At 44.0% G+C, this 22,340-nt stretch overlaps 1 protein-coding gene across 1 annotated transcript in view; it reads left to right on the top strand.

Annotated features, from left to right (window-relative positions):
- nek7 (NIMA-related kinase 7) overlaps window positions 1–11,131 on the top strand; it is a 67,400-nt gene extending 56,269 nt beyond the window's left edge. Inside the window, exons 9-10 of the mRNA XM_071524053.1 lie at window positions 5,310–5,423; window positions 7,863–11,131. Of these exons, the coding sequence (XP_071380154.1) occupies window positions 5,310–5,423; window positions 7,863–7,973 (225 nt within the window). The 3' untranslated portion in view covers window positions 7,974–11,131. The remainder of the gene's footprint in view (window positions 1–5,309; window positions 5,424–7,862) is intronic.
- The last annotated feature ends 11,209 nt before the right edge of the window (window positions 11,132–22,340 follow it).

Here is a 22,340-nt window from a genome sequence, read left to right as displayed (position 1 = left end):
CACACACACACACACCCTCTCTCACACCCACACACCAGGGCGTCAGAGGTCAGAGAGTGAGTCAATCATCTAGCCCGTTGCGACAACACAGTCTGAAAAAAGGAGTCTCTGTGTGTGTGTGTGTGTGTCTGTGTGCGCGCACTTGTGCATGTGCATGCATGCCTGCGCCTGGGCGTGTGTGTGTTTGTGTATGTGGCCACGCATCTGTATGCTTTTGTGTGTGTGTGTGTGTGTGTGTGTGTGTGTGTGTGTGTGTGTGTGTGTGTGTGTGTGTGTGTGTGTGTGTGTGTGTGTGTGTGTGTGTGTGTGTGTGTGTGTGTGTGTGTGTGTGTGTGTGTGTGTGTGTGTGTGTGTGTGTGTGTGTGTGTGTGTACAGAGAGCAGGGGGCCGGCAGCTGTCAGGGGCTAGGAGCAGCAGGCACTAATGAAGCAGATGAATAGTGCAAAAACTCCCAAATACAAACAGGACAGTTGACATTTTTCATCTGTCAAAAGCAGAAGATGCATGAAAATACGATGGGGCCTTGTTTAACCCTTTACCTACTGGCTACTATAGCTGGCTGCTTTTTTTCCTCTTCTCTCTGTCTGTCTGTCTCTCTCTCTTTCTGTTTCTCTCGCTCTCTAGCTATCTATATTCCTGGAATACATTCCCTAAGCCTTTCCCCACAAACGTACACACAAACACCTATACAGTACCAAGCAGTGCATATTTATAATCAAGTAATTAAGAGTGTTTCACGATTAGTCAGCATTTTTTGTGCACATGACGAACGAACAGACAAACTCAGACCCTCCTGAAAGAAAGCGACCTGAGTTCTGAATGTGAGTTCAGTCTATCTGAGGCCGCTTGGCAGTGCCCTCTAGGTGTGCATTTTGAGAGCTCTCTCTTCTTTTGTTGGTTTGCCTGGGGAAGTGATTCATTTATTAAATGAAAGTGCAACATGTCCACTGACATTAGTGGTAAATGTTTCAAGGTAAAAACTGTAATTTTCTGGCATCATTGGACTGGTGACGTATTTATGGGCTGCAATGGCTGTCAAATTAGCTGGTGATGTAATGGCTGGAGTTTGGGTACTGTCCAGTCAAATTCAACCTATTATCAGCCTCATCAGATTCAATAATGGGCCTATGTGCTTTAGCCTAGATGTTGATACTGTCACTACTGCCTTCAAATTATCATAAAGGGCTGTAACAAAAGCTGTAGCTGTGAACAGTAAGGTGGACTGAGATGTCATCAGAGCTCAAATGAGCTAGATAAAAATGCGAGTTCTCTGTCAGAGGAGAGGACAGTATAAACACCCTGAGAACTGAATTTGTTTTCTTTTGGACCTATTGTTAGTCTTCCTCAAAGAGGATAGAGTTTGGTTAGTTGTCACTCAAACTGGCAGCATACAGGGAAATGAGGACATAAATCTTGTGTTAAACTTCTGGACAAGGACAGATTCTGTACAGTCCCATGGCGAATCTGTGATATATATTCACCAAATTAATTGCCAGTTGATTTGAATGTGATGCCAGCTCTCAGGTTCCCTAGTTGATCATCTGTTTTAATCTCTTCTGTTCTACAGTAACATTAAAGTTAACAACCGACCTATTGGGAAATATACTGTAGCTTATTATATTACATACATTCATAGAAGCAGTTCTTATGCCACAATGTAATTTGATATAAAATGCCTTTCTCACGATCATAAAAATATTTAGCTATATTTAGAGTAGGGTTTAGTGTCTAACGTCACTATATGGCACCAGTTCAAGCAAACGAATAGATAGAGAACCCAGAAGGACATTCTCCCACCGTGTGACGTCATCAAAATTAATTTATGAGAAGAGGACCTGCAGCTAAGTCATATTTTCACAATAATATAACTTTTACTTCCCTTTATTAATAAGATGTTGCTAAATAAGGAATAGAGTTCTACAAAACTGTGATGTTTGATAGTACTCAGGTATAGAGGATTGAAGGGTCTCTCCCCTGACTGCTTGACCTGAATTTGGCTCTTGGAATATCACAGCACTGTGGTAAAAACTATCATCTGCATTAGCTCCGATTAGTATGCGTGTGTGAGGGTGTGCCCCTATGCACATGCATTCCTCTATGTGCATTTGTCTATGTGTCTGTGTGTGTTTTGTTCTCTGAATTGCAGCCGAATTGAATCTGAAATCTTGGGGTACAGATATGAGACTCCATTACTAATGGAAGCGCATCATTACTGACACACACACGGACACACATACACACACACCTCCCATCACTGTCAACCCCTGCTGTGCCAGCCTCAGTAGTAATTGTTGGAGCAGAGGGAGAGGTGTCCAAGGAGAGAGAGAGAGATCCTTTCTACAAGTACGTGCACATGCGTATGTGTGTGGATATCTGTGTGTGTGATTAAGAGAGCGAGTGAGTGAGGGAGAGATGGTGAAATGTGTCCAGAAGAGAGATGGCCCGCTGAGATTCCACTGCCGTCATCTTGACTTCCCACTGGAAGCAGTGACAGAGACTCTGTCAAATCTGCCCAATAGGGAACAAGAGCTTTTCTGTCTCTGCATCATCAACCTTTGACACATCTTTCAGTGAAGACAATGAAGAGACTCCCTACAAGTTGGTGATGTACTAGGCAGTTTTTGGGCAATGTAGATGGGTTCCACTCACAGCAACAGGCAATGAAGCGAGACAAAGGGTCAAAAAGTGTTTCCACTTGACAGGACTTTTCTTTGAAGCCTCAATAGTGAGGCAACATTATTATATGTGTGGGATTAATTTTGATAGAGTTTTGATGGCACTCACTGTCTCAATGTATAAATTAGCCATTCTGTTTTTACAAGAGTATCGTAGCCATCAGGGGACATTCACACTTCTGGATACCAACGCCAAGGGGGCATATTGTTTGGTGCTAATGAAGGTTTTTGTGCAGATAAAACTGTAAAAACAGTCTGTATTTATTTATTTATTTATTTTTTCCTAAAGACACAGGCATTTAATTGGTAGTGGAAAACAACCCTGTGCATCATCAAGGCATGGTTTAGTTGTCTTGAGCACAACCACCAAATCTGCAGGTGAAAAATCAATAAATAGTACAGTTTTGCAGGTACTTTTCAAAGTTACTCCACATACCATATATATCTAAAAATACCTACTGATGCACTTGGGCATTGGCTTTCCCTGTACTTCTAGAAATATTAAAAATCTTTGTGCTTACAGAACAAATGTTTAGTTAAGGTATATGGCTTTGCAAAATCACTACTCTTGTGCAGTAGTAGGCACCCTTTTTGTGAACTGACAAGAGGGCAAAGTATGTGATGGCTCAGTAGCTAACGGCATTCCTTATGACTTAACCAGTTATCTTAATTGTGATAAACATTGGTGTTCACTCAAAGTACTGAATAAATCTCCCACCTGGTCTATTGTTACCATAAAAACCAAGTTTAAATGATGAGAACATAGACACTAAAATCATCCATGTGTCCCAGGTCGATCATTCCTCTTGTGTTCCATGCTAACAATTTAGCATACATTATGCTGAGTGATAGTAGGCAAGTAGCATTATCTAAAGTAAGAAGACTGACTTTTTTGTGATAAAAAGTTGTTAGTGGTTTTTATTATATGGCCTGTAGCTTCATACATTTTTAAAATAATTCTCAGTACAGCTGATGTAGCCAGGTTCATTTTTTGGAACTATTTTTTCTGGTGAGCAACCACATATTCATCAGCTCTGTGCTGAGTTTTTGCTGTACACAGTTTCCCATCGCCCGCCATATTTACTTTACTGTATATGGAAATGAGGAGAGTAGCCCCTGTTAGGTAAAACTATATGCTATTTTTTTTAATTTTCCAATTTCCTGTGTAAAAATGCCAGACTTAGCCACATTATTTAAGATTATTTACTCACTACAAGTTCTCATTTTGTCACTTTTGAGATAATGCTAGTCGCCTACTATCACTCAATTTAGTGCATGCGGAAGTGTTAGCAGGCAGCACTGGAGCAAATGATCGTTCTGAACGATCTGCCAGGAACACATGAATCATTTGGATGTGTATGTTCTCAGCACTTAACGGGTAAGTTGACCAACCTCTCCAAAACTGTGTATTCTTTTAATATCCTGCGATAGATGGCCTTAGCTAGTGTGTTTATCAACCTCAGGGGTAGGCAGCCATGTGCGATGGAGTGCCAAGAGTGTGGTGTGCTAATCAGTGAAATCACCTGGTATCGTCCTTGGTTGGAATGAAAACCTGCAGTCTCTTGTCACTTCATGGCACATGGCTGCGTATCTCTGCTCCAACTAAAAGACAGCCTCTGTTGTGATGCTGCTTTTTCCTTTATGGTCCTATTTTCACAGAAATGTTGTGTCTCTGTAGTGCCTGAGATAGCGAGAGGTGGCCAATTCACACTAGCCTGCTGCATTCTGGATGGAAGGAATCCATTTGGATCCACCTTCGGAGAACTTGTTCTCTTGTACTTTCACGTTACCAATTAGCAGGCTGTCTCGAATTGTAATGCGGGGGACACCTGAGAAATGTAATAAGTTAAATTGATAATGTATCATGGAATTCCTTGCTCCCATGACGATAAGCTTTGGCCTTGTTTTTCTCTTCATCTTGTACAGTTATAGCAATGCATGCTCGTTGTTCCAAGGTGTCAGCATTCCTCTGCCATCAACCACCCCCTCAAAATTTTAAAAAGATTCATCCAGATCACACCCTAGTTGGAAATGTCCATTACCTTTCATATCCAAAAAACAGGATGGTATGCTTTCAATACAGGGAAAGGCAAGAGGGATTCTTCACCTATTTCCACTCCCCTCACTTATATCTCTTCTTCTCCTTTCCACTCTTCGTTACCATCCCTATCTGCCTTTCCTCTGCTTTGCTTGCTTGCATTTATTTCCTAGAGAATACCATTTCCTCACTGCTCCAGCAAACTGAAAAATTCTCCTCTCTCCTATCCCTACTCTCTCCTCTCCTGCTTCTCTCCCTTTCTCAACTCCTCTCCTACTTTCCTCGCCTTCTCATCACCAAGTTTTGGAAGCAGTGCAGTGCAGCAGAAATGGCCAGCTAACTAGAGGGAAAAGAAACTTTCTGGGATATTTCTGTTTTGGTTCACTTGAATTGGAAACCACCACCATCCCTCCTAACAAAACATACAGAAGTGTTGCGATGTACACAAAACTGTAGAAATATTCATGGCTTTTATTTATTTCTCTCTTTTACTCTTTCTCTGCTCTGTCACTCTCACTCCCCATCCTTCTGTCTTTTGCCCTTTCCCTCTCTTTGTCCCATTCCTACTTCTTTATCTCTCTCTCTGTATTTCTCAGATGGCAGCCCTCCAGAGTCCTTTCTATGGGGATAAGATGAACTTGTACTCCCTGTGTAAGAAGATAGAACAGTGTGACTACCCCCCTCTCCCCTCGGACCACTACTCAGAGGAGGTATGTATCACCGGCCCATTACAGTTATATCATATACTAGACTTGAATCTGGTCACAGTGTTTAAAAGTGTTTAGCTTCATTTAACGTAACCTTTTACCATCTTCAAAGTAACAGGCTATAGCATCAGTACACTGTATATTAATCATGGTATATTTTATTCAAATATTTAATTACATGAGCTACTATTTTAGCCAGTGCTGGCCTGCTTCTCTTTCTCTCTGCCAATTTACTGATGTTTACTTGTATTGACTATGAAAGTTAATTTTTGATATGGCAAAAACGTTGTTCTGCCTGCGACTGTACGGCTCACGCATATACGTACACAAAGAGTAGAGTCCACCCGGCCGTCTTAGCTCCAGTACAGTATGATATTACTCCGGCGAAGCCCTGTGATCAAAAGACCCGATATGATTACATAACCGTTTGAAAATTAAATGCACATATCAAAAGCATCTGGCCATGCTACAGAGTGGGGTGAAACTAAATGGGCTAGAGTGTCATGTTTCCCTAAGTAAATGTTAAATCATCTGCTGTAATTCTGCTTAGACTTAGCCGTGCTCGCAACTGTAATATAGAAGGGCTGCGGTTAAAGATTGCCTTATTGCTGATTGCCAGTGACGTGTGTACAAGTGCGCATGGCTTTGTGTTTGCATGCCCTCTTCTTGTGGGTGGCATTTTCTTTTTTTTCTAACCTTTCTGTCTTTTTTTTTTTTCCTTCAAAATTATTTAAGTTCCAATGTACTCACATGCAAAAACTCAGACAATGACACGCACACACGCTGCAGGTATTGGAGCCATTTAGCATTGAGCCCATGTTTTGTTGATGGGAGCTCTTTTTAAGTAGGCTTTGTAAGTTGTATTTGCTTGATAGTAAAACGACACTGGGGAGCTGTCCCCTTGTGTCTATGCTATTTAAGCGGGGGAAAGCAGCCAACCTATTGTGTCTCTTTTTATCTCCATACCTTCCACTCTGCTGCCAGTGTGTCTGCGTACAACAGGTCCACAATGGCTAGTTTTGACTTGCTATCCTTATTCATGTCTCCATAGCCAAATAATGAAACCCTGCAGTGAGAGGCTTTCATTACAGTGTGGTATCTACTTCATTAGGTTGATAAAGGCTAATTGCTAGTTGTCTCAGGACTCTGCTGTGTGTGTGTGTGTGTGTGTGTGTGTGTGTGTGTGTGTGTGTGTGTGTGTGTGTGTGTGTGTGTGTGTGTGTGTGTGTGTGTGTGTGTGTGTGTGTGTGTGTGTGTGTGTGTGTGTGTGGTTGCGTGTGTGTGCATTTGTGCAAGTGTATGTTTGTCACAAGAGCTCCCCCCCTACACACACACACACACACACACACACACACACACAACGCTGAGCTTCTGCGTTGCCCCACATGTCACCCCCATCCAGGAGAAAGAGAGACAAAGCGAAAGAGAGAGGGAACGATAGAGCGAGAGACGGGGAGATGGAGAGATGGAGATGAGGGGGGTGCCTGCAGCGCCTGTCTGGATGTAAACAATGCTCCTGAAGGATCGGCAGCAAACTGTCAGCTGCTCATCTTTGTTGTGTCATTTAACCATCTCCGTCTGTGCCCCCCCCCCCCCCCCCCTTCACTAGCTCCCCACACCCCCCCTCCCTCCACCTGACACTCCCCACCACCCCCCACCCCACCCGCCACGCAAAGAAGCGCATGAATATTTTACATATCTGCATCTCTTCGCCGTGCCCCCCCCACCCCCCCCTCCTCCCTCCATTCCGTGGGACTAATTCTCAGACTGTCTGAATTTGCATCTTTCTCTCACTTTCCCTCTCACTCGCACACACACACACACACACACACACACACAAACGGCTGAGGAGAACTCGTCCAAACCAGCGCCACGCAACAGCGGCCAGGAAGTCGGCAGACGGTTACCATAGCGACCCCGCGTAGATGTTATTTTTTTCTTTCCTTTCCATCTTTCATTCTATCTTCCTTTTTTTTAATGATGGCGGTGACTGTTCCGCCTGCGAGCCTGTCTATCTATCTGCTCCAATCAGCCGCTTCGCTCGGCTTCAAGTGTAAATGCTGTCTCCGGATGCCAACGGAGTGGCAGCAGTGTGTGTGTATGCGTGCGTGCGTGCGGCTTGTGTGTGTGCGTGTGTGTGTGCGCGTGTGGGCTCGGCTAAAAGTGGATTCAGCAGACCGATAAGCGATTAGCGCGCTAACCCAGCCTCACGTCTTTGTCTCAGCTCAGTTACCTGTTGCCTTGTTATTGCTATTATTGGGAGAGCTCATCTGGGTGTGAGAGACGAGCGGGGTCTGTTACCGGGGGTTTGTTCATTTGTCTGAATCTGCTGTTTTAGCTCCACAGCATGTTCTCTAGCCGCTTTGTTTAAAGCCACTAACTGTTTTATTATTTGTCTCTTCATCTCCCCTCCCTCCCCCCTCCCTCCGTCCCTCTCACCAGCTGAGGAACTTGGTAGATATGTGCATCAACCCAGACCCGGAGAAGAGGCCGGACATCACCTACGTGTACGACATTGCCAAACACATGCAGAGCATGACACAGGGCAGCTAAGCCCAGAGCTCCACACGCTATAGCTTGCAGAACTCCTCCCCACCTCCTCCCTTTCCTCCTCCCTTGCTTTTTATGCTGGACTCGTACACATCTATCAGCTCTTTTATACAATAACTTACTCCAAAGTTTAGCTCCCGATGATAAATAGTACATGTAAAAGATTTTTATTTCTAAGGTACTGGTTATGTCTTTAACATGACTGGCATCCCAAGCCTTTCGAACGCTAGGATAAAAGATTATAGAGATTATACTGTTTTTTATCAGATGGACCTCCAGTTCCTTAAACTATAATCATGTGATGGCACTGAATATCAGTGTATCATAACCAATTCATGTTTATTGCTGTGCCTTTGATACCCGTGTCCTCTGTATTCTTGTGTTGTGAACTACAGCCGTTCTTCAGCAGCTACTAATACTTTAGCTATATAGAGCAGATTGTGAATATGGCAGAATTAGTGAAAAATGGTAATGTTGAGTATAACATGATACCAGGAGACAGCAGCACCAAAGCTCTGCTATCGGATTAAAACCTAGTATATTCAATTAGTTTTCCAGGAATTTAGATAATCCATGGCAAGCATGTGTTTTTGAAATTACATTGTAGGTTTTCGGTGGGTCTCATGAGACCATATATGGTTATGAAACTCACTCGGCACAGAAAAGGACCATGTAAACTTTCAAATTGGCAATTGGCAATTGGCAAAATTGGAGCTATGAGGTTTTCACTAAATTTAGATCTTAACAAAGTCTTGTAGATGGTTGAAGTGTTGCTGTGTTGCACTTTTTTACCCTGGTACTGGAAGGCTGGTGGGGTGATCATGTCTAATGAATGTATTAAGAAAGGAAGGATCATTTAGAAGGTATAGAGGGATGTCAGGGCAGAGCATGGGCAAATGTCTCCGCCACACTTTTGAATGTAAATCATTTCGAAAAACCGGCGTGTTGTCTTTGAAAATTTCAAAATGTCCCTTTTTTGTTGACAGCCTAGCTCCAGGAGGAGTGGCAGAGGCCGTAACAATAGTTTCACATCGGCTGTTTACCACGGTCGCTGTCACCACAATATTTCCTCCTTGTTTTAAAAGCACTATTTGATAGCGTGAATTTTGTTTGTCTCATTCCATTATTAGGGACAATAAAATCACAATGAAGACATGATGAAATCAAAGTAAAAACACACCGTAGTGTATATCAACACTCCATCATGGTGCAGTGGATGCATTTGACCCACCAGAAAGGTAGTTTATATAGACTCAAGTCGTCTTGTAATTGTTCATGTTGCTGTGTAAGTTTGCAGTGTATGTGTCTTGTTGAGTAACAAATAGATAGCAGAGCCTTCCTCTGTGTTGCTGTCCATGTCATGAGTAAACCACAGCGTGCCTGACTAACTTCTTGTCCTCGGTAGACATACTAAAGAGCAAAGAAAGGTGTAGAGAGAGCAGAGCGGTATATATGTATGTTAAGGTGTCTTTTATGTAAAGTATATCAAAGACTTGTACTAGAAAAAAAAATCTCCATTGGGACTCATTACTGTCTTGCTGTACATAGCGGAAAAGTTCCTTTAGTTTTAATACTATTGGGTTTTAGTGACCCTTTTTTCATTTGGAGGGAGGGAATGGTGATAATGTTTTACAGTGGATAGGTTTACATCAGTGGGTCTCAATGGACCAGGATTGGGACCCACTGGTTTACATAGTGACAGTGATATGAAATGAAAGGTATAGTAAACAACGATTGATAACGCTTTATTTCAGTGTCTTATGAACGTTTTGTTAACATTATCAAATAGTCTGTCAGCCATTCATTGGAAATAGTGTACATGTATGGCTGCTTTTCATGCTTTTTTTTATCAACTTTAAGTACTCATTAAAATGTGTTGTATACAAAATCTAAGTTTATAGGTGCAAGAAAATGTAAGTTATTTTGCTATGGTTAACAGACTATTTTGATGGTGTCTTGATAGCTGTTTGTCTGAGACTTTTAAATACAGTGTTAGCAATTTTTGTTTGCAATTGTACACCTTGTCCTAGATTTTTTTCCCTCACATTGCTCTTCTCTCCCACCACAGTGAAACTGTTTTTCCATTTCAGTGATTATCTTAATATGTTTTATCATTTTCACCCGCAGTGCTGAACATATTGTTCAAGTCCATCTTCTGCCTGTACACTCTCTAAACAAAAGGCTCTATATAGCACCAAAAGTGATTTGGTTGTAATTATAATGGAACCTTTGCTATAGAGCACTTTGTAGTTATTTTTAGTGTTTTTTGGTGCTATACAGATCCCTTTATAGCAAACAGTTGTATGTAACACCATAACATTACCAAAAACAGGTTCTTTTATGGTTTGGGAGAGAGAACCTCTAAGGAACCAGATTTTCTTTAGAGCATAGTACCGTTTTCTTGGGGGATTCGTCTCCTGATGCTTTAGTATTATCTGTAAAGAGACTTTTCTCATAATACACATTTACAATGACAAAGCAGCATTGTCAGCTGTATGGTTAATTTTCCTGAGATCACATACCAGATGTAAAATGGTATTTATTGTATCAGAAGACATTGGAAACCATTGCAAATTGTATTAATCTGTTTACCGACTCGTTTGTAATGTGTTTTAAAAGTTTTAAAACCAAATGCGTAGATTTTGCTTTGCCTTTGCCCCTGCTGTTAGTTAAGCACACACAGTACGCAGTGCAGAGCCAAGTCGCGTTGCCTTAAAATAGATGTGTACAGTGTATGCCTCAAAGAATGTTTATGTTTTCCGTTGATGTAGGGAAGGTAAGATTCAGGGTTTTTTTTGTCCTCATTAGGCGATTGTTCAACACACACACACACACACACACACAGTGCTAGGTCACTTTTAGGGTTATGGCCTCTCGGTAGGGAGTGTTCTATGTCTCTGTGTAACGGACGCAGTCACCGCTCTCCTCCGACTCAGCCCTTTACCTCGGCTCTAATAAGGGTCAGCACAGTATACCCTACTGTTCCACTGGCCCTCTGAAGTTAATATTGAAGAGTCCAGGTTTTCCAGAAAGTAAAAACAAAAAAGGCAAGTGATATTTATTGTCTTGGTAGTTTGGTTGTTTTGTTTTGTTTTCTGAACATTTCATGTCATCTTTCAAGACCCTCATCACCAACGCTTTGTATGCTAACTGAATGCAATAAAGCCTTTGAATTTCTTTTGGACATTTGCGTGAATACTTGATCTCTTCACACCTTTTTAATGGGGAATTTCACACATCAGGTCTAGTCATTCAAACACTTCTCAGTCACGACAGTTTTTTGATTGTGCAAGCAGCCAACAGGGTATCACTCGCTTTTGAGAGGACACACTCCTGCCACTAAACACTTCATGTAGTGAAAAAGATTAGAATTACAACTTTTTTGTAATGGATTACTTGAAACCAAATCATCATGTATTAAATTCATATACACGCCTCGGTGGTTGACGTTCAGATTACAGTATACAGGATACACATACAGTGAACTTCAGCAGGCCGACTATATACAGCACAACTTCCCTACCAAGCACAAATTAAGAGTAAATGACGTGTTGGCAGGCAGCTTCATTAGTGTGTTTGAGGTCATTAGCAGAGTGTTTGTGTGTCTTCTTCCTCCCTGCTTCCCCTGAGTCCCCCCCCCCTCCATTTTCTAGGTTTCCCCCACCCACACCCGCCCCCCTGGGTGCTCCCCGGTCCGAATCCCTCTTGGCCAGGGAGCAGCAGAGGTGTGTGTGGGGGGGGGGGGGACACTGCCTCTCTCCCTGTAATGAACTCCACAGGGACTGCTGTTCAATTTCATCACAGCAAAAATTGCTCCCATGGAGCCGCGAACACAGTGAAAACAAACAAAAGTAAATATCTGGAATTAATACTTGAGTTGTTTGGCGCTCCGCAGCATGCAACCCCACCTTCATGGTCTCCCCTGCTTCAAACTATAGAGATATTTATATATCGCCAGAAAGGCTCTGCAGTTTGGGTATAATGATTTACAAAAAAAAAAAAAAACATGTTGCAAAAAAAGTTAGACCGCATACAAATCTTTCTTTTGTTTGCTGTGCATCCCAAATTCATGCACCCCTAAGTCCATCTAGTGGTGAAACAGCTTCATTGCACTTTTCTATCATTGGTAAGAACCTTTTGAACAACCACATATGCACTGTGGCAGATGGCAGCTTTGTTATAATGTAAACTTAAATAATTTGGCCAATAGTGCTAATGCATGAGGATTTTTAGACTAGGAGGAAATTAAATATATATATACAGTATATATGTTGTTGTCCACAGTGCTCAAACAATTACTGTTATTGGCTTCATTTGTAAGGAGAATAAAAACAGTCAGAGGCCAAACTTTGCTTTTTCAAGCTTATCTAACCTTTTGTTTTCTTCCAAGTGTATAGGATAAAATATAAATGTGTTCAAAATTAACGTATGGAAAACTGTTTTCAGCTTATAGCCTGTGTGACACAATGCGTCTTCAAGGCTTTGCGGGTGATTATTTTTGTTAACCAACCAATATTGTGGGAAGATTTATCAAGTCCAAATCTGAAAACCAAGTCAGCTGCCGGAAGCGTCTCTCATTGATCTGTCTCGGTTTTCACTGCTCCTGCCAGAGCTTGTGCTGGAGAACAAGAGCACCAAAAGTGGTGGGCCTGCACCCCTTCTTTAGATAGTTTGATTTCAAAGAGATCGTATTTTTAAGGTAGGATATAAGCAAAGCGTGCGTGTGTATGTGAAAGAGAGAACGAGAGCAGGGAAGAAAGAGCAGAACAACGTCTCTCAGCTCATCATTTGTCCCAGGTGATCTTTGAATGTTTTGAGGCAGAAATATGGGGCCGTTCCAGAGGACATTGACTGGGAGTTTTTTTTTGTCTTTTTATTTTTTTTCCCGTTTGTTTGTTTTGTTTTTAGAAGCCTGAAATATCAATATTTTTTTGCACATTTGAAATAGCTTGTGGCGCATGCTTGGCAATGGCAGCCTGAGCTTCAAACATATTAGTTTGCTGGGAGAGAAGAATCACTAGGGACAGTCTCGAAACACAACCGGGAACGGCAGCACAGTCCTGTTTATCATTTGAAAGACGCTATTGTTTGAACTTGAGTAACTTTAAACAGGTTAAACTCATATTTAGAATGAAACGGTTATGCGTTAGGCCTACTAGGTTTTCAGGTTAGAGTATTTGTCAGCAGCTGCTCTCCGGGGGAAAGTGTTGTGAGGTTCAGGTAAAGAAAGACAGTCCCTGCAGTCATTTATCAGTTGGTGGCTGCACCCAGCAGGCCGCAACTGGCGTCACTCATCAGCGCTGTTCCTGACACACAAACATATGTGAAGGCAGGCGCGCACACCCAACACTACTCATAATAATAAGCATGTGTACACACACACACACAAACCGGTGTAATGAGTGACTCTTGCTCTGCATGTCCTTAATCTGCAACCACCAGGCCGGCACAGAGGGGGCACAGTAAAGTACAAGCAGCCCGCAGCGAGCTGAGCCAGAATAAAAAGCCAAGTGGCTCACTAAAACCGTCAGGGGCTCTTAAAAGGCACGCACTGCTTCTCCCCGCTCCGTGCAGCAGCCCTACAGGAGGTTTGTAAAACGCCGGCCCGCAAAACGAAACTCGGAAGCGCCGGCCCAGCCTTCCGGAACGGGCCTTTTCACAAACTGTAAACTATTGGAAACAAATGCCGTCTTAAAAGTGTTCAAAAGAAACTTGATCCTCAGAGAGAGGCTTTACAGGTGGCTGGGGGTGTGTCAGATGTAGACAGCCCTCCCCAGCACACACGCACACGCACACACACACACACACACACACACATGCATGGCACTGCTGGTTTTCCTTCCTGTGTGAGACTTTAGTCACTCCACCTCCTCCCCTCTATGGTGACCAGACTACTGCCTGTAAATACAGAAGGGAGGGATGTCAGCTTTTGGGTTGTGTGTGTGTGTGTGTGTGTGTGTGTGTGTGTGTGTGTGTGTGTGTGTGAGAATCAGCCAGAATCTTTGTCTGAATCTATTCCAAGTCATTCCAAATCAAATAGATACTGAAAGAAGTGCGTAGTGGTCCTAAAGACAACCAATACATACATTAGTTTACACCCAACACACTGTTTACTGCCGAATGTACACGGTATTACAATATCTGAGCACACGCACACACTTGACAACAACATATAAAGATAGTAGAGTTTGCCATTACGATTACCATGTTTAATTTCAGTTGGCTTCATATCAAAATATACTGTATGCTTCAATTGTGCAATTGCCTTAATAACTGCACTCAGGTCCTGATGAAATCCACCAAATCCAATAAAAGTCATTTGCGACTTTAAATTAATGAATGCATTAATGCTCTGCTAGAGGAGTTGATTTGCATAATGCTAATGTGATCGTCTAAATGTTTTCTGTAGGCGCAAATCAAATATTTAGATCACGCTGACAATATCCAGAATGAAAACTACACCGATGCCATCCCAGCAGAACTTTATCCTCTCGTGTCCGTGAAGGACGCCGCTTCCCTGAGATTTTTGAGGTGATAAACATCAGGCGGTTTTATGTCCTCTTAAGCCTCCTATATTTCAACCGTATGCCAGACTTCCGAAAGGATTTCCCTCACTGTCACGAGCACATGTGCTGGGCTCTAGTAAAATAAGCACTCTGGCCATAAACTTGCCAATGAGCTGTCCCCAAATAACCACATCTGTCAGCTCAACTTAAACAGGCCCTAAAGAGCCACTTTTAAAGATGAAGGGCCCTCGCCGGCTATACATAGACTCAGCTGGGGAAAAGTCTCATCTCTGCCACGCAATAAATAAAAATATACACAGTGAGAGACGCGCGGATGTCCTCACGAATCCATGTGCCGCTTAGTCCGTGATGAGGCTGATTGCATTTAGCACCGGGAGACTGATTCTTCAGCATATTGAATAATATAAGGTCACATTCGAAATTAACTCTGATTTTATATATGAAAATTTGAAAATATTGTGTGTGTAAGAGGAAAGCAAAATGTAAATTTAAACTGTATTTCTATGCTGTGTAACTGCTGTTCAAACCTCCAGGTTAATATGCAACCAAACTATCATGCAACGTTATGTAGCCTAATACTGCATTTACACTCTAACTGGTACTAGAATTGAGCACATCTTTATTACAGGCCAAGTTCAGCTCAAATGAACACAAGCTTCAAATGGACACTGTTGTTCCAAGTGGGAGGTGAACCAAACCTGGCCCATGTGCCAGCACACAACCTGAGCTCCAAGGCAGTTTTGCATCTCACCTCATAACAGTGAAGCCCAGGACAAATAAACTGATACCAGATCTCAAATGCGGGCCATGCAGTATGCATCTCGGGAGTGATTTAAACACCGTTGCCAGTGGAGCAGAGACATTCCTGAGTCGAGCTGAGGCCCTGCACACAGGGGAGAAGAGCGTGTGAGTGTGTGTGTGTGTGTTGTGTGTGTGTTGTACCTGGCCATGCTGCGTTTCCTTGTTCCCACGGTCTCTTCTGTGCCGCAGCCAACCCCCCACCTCCCCCTGTACCCATTCCCACCATCTCCCGGATATACTGTACCTCCTCCATCCTCCAAAACGATGGAAACAAAATGTCCTCCTCACTCGGGTTTAAAGGTTGGAGGGGAGGGAGGGAGGGGAGGGAGGAGATGGGTGAAAAAGCAGCCAGAGAGTGGGGGGTTGTTGTCAAAATATATCCTGGATAAGTTTTGGGCTTCAACTTGAAAAAGTAGCCTATAGCTTTGAAACAAGGTTTAAGGCGAGGCATTGTCTTTGTCTGGTGAAATAACAGTATCACTGCACCTGGAAGACAGGCGAGGAGCCAGACACACTTTTTCATACAAAAAAAAATATAAACCTGGATCACCGCGCAATGCCGTCTGTTGTGGATATAATCAATAGCTGAAGAAGAATCCAGTTCAGCGTAGTCTCTCATATTTCAATCCCCGCTCCGCTGTGATCAATAGAAGTGAGCTGAAATCAAAGCAGGCCCTCTTTACTATTGTCTATTCAACGTTAGCAGACAAAGACTGAGGAGCCTTTGATCGGCCTGTCTGCAGGGCCCACAGCTAAACACAGACCCCATCCTCCCACTCCCACCCACCACCTCCAGGTGAGCAGTGTGTGTGTGCTAACCAATATGTATTTCACACACACGCGTGCACACACACACACACACACACACACACAAAACAAAACAAAAAACACACTTTTTATAGGCATTAGAGAGAGAAGCTAAGGTTGTGTTAAAATGTCAGATGGCAGGTCATCATATGAGTTGCTGACCACTGTGCTATAATATGCTATCCTGTCCTGTCCTGTCCTCTCCTATTGAGTCCTATTCTGTCCTGTCCTGTCTTCTCCTCTCCTATTCTGTTCTGTCCTGTCCTGTCTTCTCCTCTCCTATTCTGTTCTGTCCTGTCCTGTCTTCTCCTCTCCTATTCTGTTCTATCCTGTCCTGTCTTCTCCTCTCCTATTCTCTTCTATCCTGTCCTGTCTTCTCCTCTCCTATTCTGTCCTATTCTGTCCTGTCGTATTCTGTCCTATTCTGTCCTGTCCTATTCTGTCATGTCATGTCTTCTCCTCTCCTATTCTGTTCTATCCTGTCCTGTCTTCTCCTCTCCTATTCTCTTCTATCCTGTCCTGTCTTCTCCTCTCCTATTCTGTCCTATTCTGTCCTGTCGTATTCTGTCCTATTCTGTCCTGTCCTATTCTGTCCTATTCTGTCATGTCATGTCTTCTCCTCTCCTATTCTGTTCTATCCTGTCCTGTCTTCTCCTCTCCTATTCTGTCCAGTCCTATTCTGTCCTGTCCTGTCCTATTCTGTCCAATTCTGTCCTGTCCTATTCTGTCCAATTCTGTCCTGTCCTATTCTGTCCTATTCTGTCATGTCATGTCCTCTCCTCTCCTATTCTGTCCTGTCCTATTCTGTCCTATTCTGTCCTGTCCTATTCTGTCCAATTCTGTCCTGTCCTATTCTGTCATGTCCTGTCCTCTCCTCTCCTATTCTGTCCTGTCCTATTCTGTCCAATTCTGTCCTGTCCTGTCCTATTCTGTCCTGTCCTGTCCTATTCTGTCCTGTCCTATTCTGTCTTTCCTTTCCTTTCCTTTCCTTTCCTTTCCTTTCCTTTCCTTCCCTTTCCTTTCCTTTCCCTTCCCTTCCCTTCCCTTCCCTTCCTTCCCTGTTCTGTCCTGTTGTGTCCTGTTGTATTCTGTCCCGCTCTGTGCTGCTCTGCGCTCTGCTGTGTTGCGTGTTCCACTGATGTTTTCTCTGACAGCATGGAGGAGACACCAAAGCAGCAGGACCCTTCCACTCTAAACATGCGCCTTGTTTACTAGCCCTAAACGACAGACAGCCCCGCTGGAGCCTCCTGTGTCAGAGGAGGGGGGGGTTCGGGTTGAACACACACACACACACACACACACACACACGCTTATGATGACAGCCCACATGAACACACTCAAGACAAGCTTATTATATCAAGGCACACCAATACACACACACACACACATACACACTCACTCTGAGAAGAGTACACAGGTGCAGATTAAAACTGATGCTCTCTCCATCTGGCCACATCAGCGCATCACCACTGAGTTTAGCGAGCAGAGAGAAGCCATGCTGTACCTGTTAACACAAACACTCTCTAGGTGATTAAAAGCCCACTGACAATGGTCATTTAGAGGTGAGGCAGAGGGGTAGGATAGGAGTGTATGTGTGTGTGTGTGTGTGTGTGTGTGTGTGTGTATGTGTACTCTTGTGCTGCAAAACCACCTGACATGCCTTCACCCCAAACTCTTAATTAACACCCTTGTCTCCACTCCATCACCTTCACCAGCTAACTCTTCCGTCCGTGTCTCTCTCTCTTATCAGCCTGCTGCCTGCTAATTTGTTACTTATTGTTTTCAAACCTGCTCGTCTGCCACATTTGTGTGTGTGTGTGTGTGTGTGTGTGTGTGTGTGTGTTTGTGAGAACACACAGTGCATGTATGTGTGTGTACGTCTCAATTCTCGTCAAGTACACTCTTTCCCTTTCAGGAGTACACAGGAACACTAATGGAGAAAAAGGCTATTTAAAAATTTGCGTTCGTTTTTATCAAAATTGTACGTCTTTGTGCTCTTCTTTCAACAGCTTCTCAAGAACAATCATGTTTGAAAAGTCGACCACGAGAGGGGGGTAAAGAAGGAACTTTTTCCCGTTATTCATCTGTTTTTATTTATGCGGCCAGATCTAATAGAACACAGAGGAAGTTATTCAGATGCCTCAAAATTAATAGACATCGTGAACTTTATAACGTTCCTCCCTCCGCATTGTTTTCTCAGGTCGACGGAGCCGACGGCTCGCCGCGGAATGAGAATCATATGCATTTATGCAAGTGAATGAACATGAGGGAGGAGGTGTTTGGTGAATTTGTTTAAAGGCCAACATTAGCATATAGCGACAGACAGACAGAGTCCTGACTTCCATTTATAACCCAGCTCCCCACCCCCCCTCCCCCCTCGAACCCCCCCTCCCCGGTCCGCACTGGGTTCTCTCAGTGCCAGTCAATCACAGCGTGCGCGCGGATATAACCCGAGGTGAGAGGTTACAGCCTGCCTTACAGCCACCGGTTCTCGCTGTACGGGGGAGGGGGGGGGGGGTTATGGTGGGGGGGTATGGTGGGTGGGTGGGTGTAAAAGTTACGAACTTAGAGGAAGAGCAAGTTTTCCTCTCTCTGTACACCTAACCTTTAAGCCGGGTGTCCCCCTGTGACTCCCGGCTTCCTGATTAGTTTACAGTTTACTCCCAAATCAGCATAATAAAGCGTGTGATGAGGCTGATGAGATCTAACAGTCTGCTCTTGTTTACCCCGCCACAGCACCAGCTCCTTCCCTGCATGTGTGTGTGTCTGACCCCGAGGCACCAAGTCACTTGATGCGTCTTGCATCTCTCTCTAACACACACACACACACACACACATACAGAGGCATAGCAACACATGCACACACACACACCCACACAACCGCACAACCACATCCCCCCCCCCCCCTACTGGTAGAAATCCTAGTTGTGCTGCCGGATCTCAGCGGAGGCCGGGAATCCACATCCCCTTTAGGCTAGTCCTGGGGTGCATTTGCATCCACACACACGCACACACACACACACACACACACACACACACACACACACACATACACGCACGCACACACACACACAAACAGACACAAACCCAGGCACAAGCCCATAAATACATGCATGTGCACACATACACACACTTGCACACACACACACACACACACACACACACACACACAGTGCATCTTAATGAGAGAAGGAGATGGTGCTATGAAGGCGACAGCAGAATGAAACCTACTCACCAAGGACTGACCTGCGGTTCAGGGGCGGCAGCAGCTCGGCGGGGAGCTCCTCTCCCAGCGCTGATCAGAGGGCTGCACCAGCGAGGCTGCTCGCGCTGACGGCGCTGCAAAAACCAACTGATTAAACGCCACTGTCGCCTCAGCTCAGCTGCTATATGGAAAGAAAGCTTCCCTCTCTTTTATATATTTTTTTTCACTCACTGTTTGTTTGTCAGTCTCCTTTGTTTTCTTTGTCCTCTGCCGAGACAGCGGCGCCGGTGGATCGGAGCTGCGCGCGCGAGGGATTTGTGCGTAATTAGCTGAAACGCTCACCCAAGCAAGCACCAAAAAGTTGAATTTTAAACTTTTTGAACTGTACTCCTTTTTTTTTTTATATACGGTATTTCACTGACACTCTGCTTCACTTCCAAGATCAAAACCTTTCTTCATGGTAGAAATATATTTTATTTGAGTCTTTGGAGTACGTGGACAGCAAAACAGTACTGCCAACTTGCAAGTCCCATTAACAAGTTGTGCAAACTTCAAGCTGTGAGAACTGTGTGCGTGAAAAAAGTCATGACAATAAGGAATATATGAATATATTGACAACATGTTAACAGAATGACTGGCAGAGTAATTGGAGCCACTGACCATTATATTAAAACTGTAATTCCACGCTGCCTATATCTATTTTAATGGAAGCTGTTGAGACTGTAGATTGTTCAGCAGAGAAGCTGTGAGATCAGGTAGGGTTCAGCGCCTCCACTGAAACAAAGTGTTCAAATCTGCAGCGTTTGAGAAGAGTCTGGGCCTCATGAAGGGTCGCTGAACATTTCACGTAGCAAAGCCTCTAAAGAATAGCTTTGTGAAGGGCACCGTTTTCTAAAAGCACGGCCGCATTATTTAATAATCATTCAGCTTTACGGAAGCTCCAGCAGCCAACCGACAAAGAGAGCCAGTTTATAATTAAAAATGCTCAGATTAAAGGGCCATTAAGTATCAGTGAGGGATGAGAGGCGGTCCACAGGAGACATAGTAGATCATAACACCGTGGGTCAGGGGGTTGAGGGGAGCCCGGCCACCAGACCTCTCTGGCAGTAGCCAATCCACGGCTTTCTGGACCGCTGAATAGGAATGCTCCGTCTGCGTCTGCCCATATAAGGTGCGGACGTTAGCATTGTCGAATGTGGAGACATTCTGGCACAAATAAAGGGTTAGAAGACTCTGCCCATTATCTGTGCCCTCTGGCCTAGTTGGGTGAGTCATCCAAGGATGGGCAGCGGCTCTGCCAGCCCAGGGCCAGGCTCCGCCGACTGCCAGCCCGCTCTGCCACATGTACAGTGTTAGTGAACCTTTGTCGGTCGCTCTCAGCAAAGCTGCAATATGACTGAGCTTGTCTTGTTTTGTGTTAGAAAAAAATCAGACAATCATTTTGATGACTTTTGATGACTGAAAAAAGGTAAAAAAAAAAGAAAAAAAGAAAAAAAAGAAATTATTTTGGAATAGTAGAATTGCTGTGTGTGTGCTGAGGCCGGTGTTGAGCCAGCCGCCCTCCACCCTACCTCTCGCCCTTGACTGCCAAGGTTTGGCCAGGGGCGTCTCTGGCCGGAGTAGACAGATCATGGAAGGGCTGGAAGAAAGACAGGATGGGGGCAAACAAAGGAGGAAACAACACTGCAATGCCCTTGAATGACAGAGAGCTGGTCAAACAAAAGACAGACAATAGCCACCTCGCATCTACAGTCCAGTCAACTTTTCATTTATCTTCTCCGGTCTGCTCTGCTGTTTTTTTGGGGGTTTTTTTATAATTTGAAAGTTAGCCCCACTCATTTCAAAGTCACCGTTCGACCTTTGACCCTGCTGTGACAGCCAGGACGAAAGCAGTATCTCTAATTCAAGAGAGAAAGAGGGAGGCTGAGCATTATCTACGCCCGCCGGCAGCAGCAGAGAAGGAAAGGAGAGGAAGGATAAGGAGAGGGAAGGAAACAAAGGGGCGACCAGGCAGGGGCAGCCTCAGCAGGGTAGGGAAGCGATGGCTGGCAGCACAAAGGATGGTTCTCCTTGTGTTTTTCAGCTCCATTAATATCCGAGCTCCAGCCTGCATATATCCTCATTCATTATTCATGAAGAGACCAGGAAAGAACGCGAGCGGGGAGGAAGGAAGGAAAGCAAGGGCCAGAGAGAGACCTGATCAATTCTGGTTTAAGTGACACTGAGTGACAGAGCCTGGGGTTTTATGGCTCGCTGTCCAAATGAGACACTGTGCCACGGCCAAAGGTCCAGGCTGAACCGCTGATAATGGCCAGCAGGATGTATTAGAGGCTAGACGGCTCATGAGGCTCTCCACCACACTGGGGAGCACATTTGCCCAAACTAACCTGTACACTGTGTGAACACTACCTTGTACCACCATACACCTGACCCGGGCTAAAGAGAAGCTGAATACATTGTGAATGCTTGGAAAAACACAGGGAGCCATTTATTTATCTTACAGTGTATTGCAGGCTATTCAAACAATCTGAAACTGTGTTCACATCCATTTTTTTGCCAACTCCACCACACGCAAACCCTTTTGCAAACCAGACCGCCCTACATGACCGTCAAACCAAACTCTATATAACTCATCAACCCAATCTACACATCAGGCAGCATGCATATTGCTCCATACTGTCCTAAAACAGCCCATAATATTCAAACTAACCCACATAATCCTAACACACTGAATTTACACTAGAGAAAAATGTGTTGTTTTATTCACGCTTTGAGAAGAACTCTTGCCAATCTAAACAGGCAGACTTGGCTTTCGGGTCGGTTTTGTATTCCACTCAATTATGTATTTTATGCAGTTAATATTAACACACTTCTTTTTTTTGTCTTTGTCTACATAAACATTCTGGCGTTGAACTAAATTTGGTGCTTAGTCAGATCAGTACAACGCAGTGAAACCAATGTCCCTCAGGTACTGATGTCACTCAAGGAATGCCACAAGCCTACAAGGATCATTTTTGAGAGATTAGTGAA

This window comes from Centroberyx affinis, unplaced genomic scaffold (genome assembly GCF_046629955.1).
Source record: "Centroberyx affinis isolate AG114_WGS23_722 - 3 ecotype Tasmania unplaced genomic scaffold, CSIRO-AGI_Caff_v1 ptg001140l_1, whole genome shotgun sequence".
NCBI classification, from domain to species: Eukaryota; Metazoa; Chordata; class Actinopteri; order Beryciformes; family Berycidae; genus Centroberyx; species Centroberyx affinis.
The sequence above is the reverse complement of the archived record's forward strand: the minus strand, read 5'-3'. Positions and strand labels throughout refer to the sequence as shown.